The sequence below is a fragment of the Hyperoodon ampullatus genome (genome assembly GCF_949752795.1).
Source record: "Hyperoodon ampullatus genome assembly, chromosome: 19".
Lineage (NCBI taxonomy): Eukaryota > Metazoa > Chordata > Mammalia > Artiodactyla > Ziphiidae > Hyperoodon > Hyperoodon ampullatus.
In genome coordinates, this window is record NC_136932.1 from 19,845,991 (window position 1) to 19,853,733 (window position 7,743).

General features: G+C 49.9%; 1 protein-coding gene across 2 annotated transcripts; it reads right to left on the reverse strand.

Moving 5' to 3' along the window:
- Positions 1-695: 695 nt before the first annotated feature.
- RPL38 (ribosomal protein L38) lies at positions 696-4,223 on the reverse strand. 2 transcript variants are annotated; one of them, XM_079724615.1, is made up of 5 exons: positions 4,162-4,223; positions 3,916-3,950; positions 3,694-3,754; positions 1,517-1,639; positions 696-765 (listed from the first exon to the last, which is right to left on the reverse strand). In XM_079724615.1, exons 2-5 carry the CDS (start codon positions 3,916-3,918, stop codon positions 740-742), a joined length of 213 nt encoding a protein of 70 aa, XP_079580741.1. In that variant the 5' UTR covers positions 3,919-3,950; positions 4,162-4,223; the 3' UTR covers positions 696-739. The 2 variants fall into 2 exon arrangements, with proteins under 2 accessions (XP_079580741.1, XP_079580742.1); XM_079724616.1 differs by lacking the exon at positions 4,162-4,223 and adding an exon at positions 4,068-4,149.
- Positions 4,224-7,743: the final 3,520 nt, after the last annotated feature.

The following is a 7,743-nucleotide window of genomic DNA, read 5'->3' on the forward strand; positions in this document are numbered from 1 at the left end:
ACAAGAGTGAATTTTCACTCCTGTGCCTGAGAACACAAGTGTCTTAGTCGAGGGAGGGGAGGGAATCACACATCCACCTCCGCATCAAGAAATATTTCAACATGGCAGACACAAAAGCGCCACCACCTCCTGAGGAAGAGACGGCTTTATTTACTGCCATTTCCAAGAAGGCTAATCAACTCCTCCTTTTAACTATCATTTTCACGACCAGGGAGCTCACTTTACCTAAATGACTTTTACATCCCATGAGTGCAGACTGGCTTCACTTCCACCAATAATTGGCTCTTTTTTTTTTTTTTGTGGTACGCGGGCCTCTCACTGTTGTGGCCTCTCCCGTTGCGGAGCACAGGCTCCGGATGCGCAGGCTCAGCAGCCATGGCTCACGGGCCCAGCCGCTCCGCGGCATATGGGATCCTCCCAGACCGGGGCACGAACCCGTATCCCCTGCATCGGCAGGCGGACTCTCAACCACTGCGCCACCAGGGAGGCCCAATAATTGGCTCTTTTAACTGCCTATTTCCATCTACTTATTTTCAAACTTAGGCTTAAAAAAAAAAAGATGGCTTTATTTGTCCACTGGGATCACAGCCCAAGATTAGGGATGCAACAAGGTAGCAACCAGGGCCCCCATCCTATTCCCACCAGAAGCCATTCCAAGTAACACCCACACCCCCCATCCTCAAAGACAAAGGCCATTGTGAGAATTTAAAAAATTTTAATACAGTTCAGTGTGCGTGATTCATTTCAGCTCCTTCACCGCCAAACCTAGAGGAAAAGAGACACCAAAAGTAAGCCATTCAGAAGATTACTCATTTTATTTGAGTTACTACTGCTTGTCTGGATTTTGTACTTAAGCTAAAGAGGGCTTGCAAAGCTCAGAAATTAAGCCCACCAGGACGGTTTTGCTTAAAACATTAACAGTTAGTGTTTGATAATAAAAACGTTCCCTCTCTCAGCCTTTCTAAAGATGTTCCAGTTAGTCTTACAAAGGCAAGTGGTGCTGGCTGACTTCTCACTGTGAAGAAGCAGCCTTTAGAAACCCCTCTGGGCTCCTGGGGCAGTTTCCTCCCAGTTGCCCTTTTGAGCCTTCCACCACCAGGACAGGCCCCTATGCTTAACTAACCTATGCTCATGGCCTGTTGTATTTAATAAGTCTCTCAACCTATAAAAATGGGGGTCATCAATATACCAGCACCTACCTACCTTGTAGGGCTGTGGTGAGGGTGAAATGAGTGACACAGAGTAAGCATCAGCTGTTATGATGCTGCATTAGGAAAGCACTGAAGGGGGTGAAACAAACTTTCCTGTGGCCACGGAAGCGATGTCTGGTATGGGATCTAACCTCTGAGAACCACCCATATTCCTTGCACTACACCCACAGCAAGAGCAGATACTGAGACAAACCACAGAATGGACTTTCCTCATTCTGGGGACAAGTCAAGAAACAAGATGGTGACACAGGGACCCTCCACATTCCAGGTTGTTGCCCCTCCCCGGGGGTTTCTGCCTTACTCACCTGGGGGCAGGGACTGCTTCAGCTTCTCTGCCTTCTCTTTGTCTGTGATGACCAAGGTGTAAAGGTACCTGCTACATCGAACTTTAAACTTCACATTATCCTTATTTTTCTTGATCTTGACCGCTATCAGAGACCAGAATTAACAATTAAATTGTATCACAGAAAAGAGAGGGCGCACAGTCCACCTGCTTTATAGTTCTGCAGGCAGTGGCACATGTGACAGCTGTGCTTGCCTCCCTCCACTGTCCCTCTGTTGAAACAGAAAACAAGACGCCCCCGCCCTCCTCTGAGCTCAGTATTTAAAAATAATGTCAGAAATCTTCATTTCCCTTACGTTAATACTCAAGAACCTGGAGCTTAATGTTTATATTTAAAACACAGGTAGTATCTGGTACACTGAACACATCCTAGAACATCCTGTGTCCATCTTATTATTATTTTTTTAAGGGATGAAAGTAGTTCATAAAGTAAGGAGATGGATTATCTGCTGAGATCAAGAACTTTCCATCACCCTTCTAGAAATAACTCTGCATATGAGATGCCATCGGGGGCGATGCTAAGGCTCTTCCTTCAGGACCGCCCCCCCGACATAATGAGCATGTACTGAAGCTTTTCCTCAAATTTGAGCAGAACACATTCTCTGGGCTCTTTATTGCTTTAAAATTCTATCTCAGGAACACAGCTCAGACAATAAAAAGCCCCAAGTGTGCTCAAAATTCAACAGCGAAAGGTTTGAAATTTAGCAAACAGTCTCGTTATGTACAAGCGTCAATGCATTTTTATGAGGCCGGCACCTATTCTGACGGCTGGAAGACATCCGCTTCCCAGGTTACTCATGTCAGGCACCTGTAAGTTCCTCGTTCAGACTTCTACAGCACAGTTAACTTGGACTCACAACCCATAGCTCCATCTCTGCCAATAACTGCTAAAGGGGTAGGACATGTCACAGGAAGCAGAAGCTCTGTGGCCCTGTCGAAGGCACTGGCTGCCTTGGCTCATGTTTTAATAAATCAGGCACATGGATATTTACTCAAACCAACCTATTTTGCTATCTTAACATTCCTCCCAAAGCTAAGTATATTGCGTCGTCCCTAGTAGCTGCTGTACATCTATAAACTGAAACCTCACAAGATAAGGCAGATGCATCTCTTAAAAATGTTTATTCAACATCATATGATGCAACAATTCTACTTACAGGAATATACTCAAAAGTACAGAAAGCAGCAACAACAGATATTTGTACAACGTTCACAGCAACATTATTCACAAGAGCCAAAGGCAGAAACCCCCCAAATGTCCACGGACGGATGGATAAACAAAATGTGGCACGTACACACAATGGGTTATTTAGTCTTAAGGAGGAAATCCTGACGAACTCTCCGACATGGATGAATTCTGAAGATATCATACTAAATGAAGTAAGCCAGTCATGAAAGGACAAACACCAGATGATTTCACTTACATGAGACACCTAGAAGAGTCAAACTGATAGAGACAAAGTAGAATGGCGGTGGCCGGGGCTTGGAGGGGGAGAACGGAGACCTATTGTTTAATAGGTCACAGTTTCAGTTTTGCAAGATAAAAATTTCTGGAAAAGGATGGTCGCACTATAATGTGAACACACTCAAAGCCAGTAAACTGCACACCAAAACATTTTATGTTTATTTTACAATTAAAACTATAAAGAAAAAATTTTAAGTTTATTCAAAAAACACTCACTGAGCACACGTCCATCAAAAACTCGCTGTTTTATGTTTTTGATGCATCAATTACTTTCCCCTTCGTTTACAGGCTAGGACACTAACACACGTAGAAGGGAACTTAGTTCCTTGGGAGCAGGGCCTGTCCTCAGCCCAGAGCCTAACACGCAGCACTAAGTCGGAGTTTATGAAACGCGCATTTCCAGATTTTCACCCAGTAAGGACTCCGTTCTGAGCACCTACCATACACAAGAAGACACACACGAACAAAACACCTTAGAACGTTTCTTAAACGTTCACAGTTAGCTGAAGAAGAGAACACACTGGCCAACCAGCTTTTCTTACGCGAGACCTGCTAAAACCACTGCTCCCCGACAGCACGCACAGGCTTAAGCAGCCGCCCGGCCCAGCGCCCGTGCAGGAGCGGCTCCGCGCCAACGCGACCCTTTCAACTCGCTCGTCTAGACGCTCACTTACATTTGGCGTCCTTTCGTCTGGCTGTGAGCAGGAAGTCCTTGATTTCCTCAATTTTGCGAGGCTGCAACACAAAGCAAAAATAAGCAACTGTAGAGACACGCTTTTCTGGGATGGTCGGGCCTACCAGCCCCTCTTGGGCTCGGGAGACCCTCGCACAGGCACCCCTGCCCTCGCCCCTCGCCCCCCAACCCCGGAAAGGCCCCAGGCAGGGGTCGTACTCACCATAGCGACGAAGCGCGGAGAGCGCGGGGCAGGACCTGCGGGAAAAAGAGCGTCAGCGTCCATGGGATGCGGGGGCCAGCGGCTACCCCGCTTCCCCTCCCCGCACCCCCGAAATGCCGGCCCCATCGCACTCCATTCTCCTCCCCCCGCACCTCTGATCCAGGCCCGGGGTCCCCAGACGTCACCCGGCCGTAGATTACCACGGATTACCCCCCACTCTCCACGTAGGGCCCGAGAAACACTCACCGTGAGCAGCCAGAAGCGAGGAGAACGGAAGAGAAAGAGACTCCCGTTTCCGGGCAGTTAAACCCGCCCCCAGCGGAAGCTGGGTACGGTGTCTGCAACGGGTCAAGAATAGCAGAGGCGTTCGCCTTTCCCATCGCTGCGTCTCTCCGTAGATTAACAGCGCGGCTCCCCGAAAGCAATGGGCCACCTGCCTCCACCACTCCCTACCTTCTCTATCCTCCGGTCCAAACCCCACCTTGGCTTTGCTAGCTTTATTTCAGATCCGGTTTGAAGACCTGTGTTAGGACTTATTATCTACTACTTTCATTAGACCTGTGTATTGGGCATCTACGCAGAGATTTTTTTTTTTTTTCTTTTAAATGGAGGGACCCTCCTACGTACATTTTATAACCTCTTTCTAGGGGTTCCTCCCTTTCCTTCTGGTCTCCTTTTCCACGGACATCTAATCTGTCAAGGGCAGGGCCCTCTTGCTCGCCTCTTTTTATCTAACGGAGCTTTTCCACTGGCTGCTTCCAATTCCTTTAAGAACTGGTACCATAAAAGCAAGTTAAAACTTGGAATAGCTAACGTTTATGGAACACTCACACCGGGCATCTCCTGTACTAAGCACTTTACCCATAGGGCCTCTGTGATCCTCGGGCGTGCTTGTGACGGGTGGCTCCGGTCGTTTACCCTAGTCTTACCCGCAGAGAATGAAGGCGTGTCAGTTGCTGGGAGAGGTGAAGTCAGGACTCGAACCCACGCTCCCAGACTCTTGACCACCTCCTTACTAGGCTGCGCACCTGAAATGGGCTGGCAGCTCTGGGAAGGCAGTGTTCCCTTTGCCCCTTTGGTTCCTCGCAGCCTTCATCCCATCCCTGGTATTATCTTCTCAGCACAAATTTACCCTCAGCTCTTCCAGAACGTCTTTTCAGGCAGGCTCCGGGAAACCTGAGGTTATCGATTTTATTTTCATCCTCCACTCTATTTTTAACCTCCTTACAAATGTCTACATTTTATTATATTTGTTTCCTCCCCAATTTAATAACTGCACAACAGAATGTAATTGCCCTGTGCGCATTATTACAGAGCAGCTCACTTGAAAAGAGTCCTTTACCATGAACTTCGCTTTGAACCCACTCCCCTCCCCCCTTCCCTCCCATTAGACAAGCCCAGGTTGAGCATTTTCCTAGAGATGCTGGAGATACAGGGAAGGATAAACCCACAGTCCTTGCCCCTGGGAGATCACGAAATCCTCTAATCGTGCTAGACAGCCTTTTAAAAGAAGCCAAACTATGTTTCTGTGACTACAGATGCTTCTGGGTGTTAACAAAGAGAAAAGTTAATTGGTAGGGCCTTAATGTGAGATTATCTGAAGGTCAGGAAGCCTCAGCTCTGACCTGAGAAAGACACTCTCAAATCCCCCCGCCTGACCTGACAGCCCCCCTCCATCTCAGGCTGATGCCTTTCTGGTCTTTTCTCCCCCACTGCACCGCCAAAAGCAACGACCTTTTCAGCCCAGCCAACCGGTGCCTTAAGGGCACTTCCTGACCCCAGGCATCGGTCTGTGCCCTCCCCCCTGACCCTAAATCCTGCTCATCCTCAGAGCTCAGCTCCGCCCTCTCCTCTGGGCAGGACCCTGCACCTCTGCCTCCTGTCACCCGTCACTCATGCAGCAGTTACTCCCACCTGCCTTTCCATAGGCTGTGCGGCAATGTTAAACTTCCCATACATTTGCACCGACTTTTTTATAAAGGCAAGGACGAGGTTCTGCATTCTGTTGATAACTCTCAAAATGCACTGCTCATACATATACAGAGGTGCTCAGTGCTGACAGGCAGGATCCTCGAGATGGCTGCAGCATCCGAGATCACTCACCATATGAAGGGTGGATAGATTGATGGAGGGATGGTTGGATGAATGAACGAAGGGATGAAGAGAGGGAGGGAGGGAGGGAGGGATGGATGGAGTGATTAATTCAGACAAAGCAGTGCCTGGCACATAATAGGTCCACAAAAATATTTGTTGAGTGAATACCTGGTGCTTCTCCCCACTGGGACCTACAGGACAGGGACAGGGAGGGGGGCTGCACCTTCCTTTTGGCAGTGATCCCAGAGACAGATGTTTGCCTCTTGAACTGCATAAGAAGAGAACATAGATGTCTAGTAACAAAACACAGAGACATATTTTTTCAGGTACCAATGGCTTTCTCCGGCTCCCCCAGGGCGACAAATAGCAAAACAAACTGCAGCCACTGAAAGGTGAAGCAAGGAGCCTGGAGGGAAGGCTTCCCTCCTTTGTGGAAACAAGGGCCAAAGCCCTGGCCCTGAGTGAGACAGCCTGCGTCTCTGGGTGGAGCCCAGGATGCCGCATTCGACAGAAGCTTCCCTAATGATGCTGATACACATGCAAGACGGCAAACTCTACAAGGAGCCCAGGGTGGACCCCATAGGAGATGAAGACCCCCAGACTTGAGAGCAGGACATAGCATGGACCAGTCTGCCGTTACAGGTCAGCCGTGAAGCGTGGAGGATGGGTGGAAATGTCCAAGACTGGTGGCCATAGGAATGGTGAGGGCTACTGTCACTGTCCAAGGACCGGGGAGGAGGGTCTCAACCAGGCTGGCGTCTGTGTGGTCAGAGAGCTGGAGATGGACGGAGGGCACGCCTAGAGCTGTGGGAAGCATCCATCCTCTCTCCTTTCCCTCCATCACCCTGCCGGGCCCAGGGCTGCCCGACTGGGCCCCTAGAAGCTAAGGCACACGGCCTCTGGCTCCCCCCCCAGCAGGTACCTGGCCAACCCTGAATTTAGATTCCTCTTCAGCTTTTGGGGCATCTTGGAAGTAGGACCAGGAGTGGCCAAAAAAACTAGCACCGACTTCATGGGGAGGGGTGGGGGAAGGAACGTAGGATGGTCCCTTCCTACGTTCATGGTCCGAACGCTTACTCTGTGCCAGGCCCCGGGCTGGGAATAACCAGGCTGGGGTTTGGTGTTTCATCCAAGCCAAGTCCCGAGCAGCAAGGGCTGTGCCTGGGGGTACAACGGGCCTCTTGGGGGTGCCAGTGGGGGAGCTCAAGGTTTCTATAAGAGCTGGGAGGCAGCGGGAGAGGAGCAGCTCCCCGAATGGCCTTTCCCACTTTATGCTGCTCTGCAGGGCTGGGCTTGTCCACGGCAGGCGTCATCCTGCGAAAACCCATGGCTGGCTCCAGGGGTTTTCCGGGGGAGGTCATACTACCTCTCTCTCTCCTCCCTCGGGTGTTGCTGTGAAGCCCAAATGGGACAACGAGAAAAGCCAGAGTCAGAGCCATCCTGCCTGCCCCGCCCCGCGTCTGAAAATTCCCGCCCGGCCCTGGGTGTAGTTTCCATCAGTGGCCACACGAGGGCGCTGAGGCAGTGACTGGAAATGGAAAGTGAAGATTCTGGCCCCTTTCTGCCTTGCATCCTAAAACCCCCGGCTGAAAGCACTTACATAAATTAGAGGTAATATTTGTATGGTATTTCATACCTGACGGGGTGCTCTCATACCTGCCATCTCATATAATTTCCAAGAGGCCCCCAGGAGGCCCACGCCTTTGTCTGGCGTCAGGGCTGTCCTTTAAACCA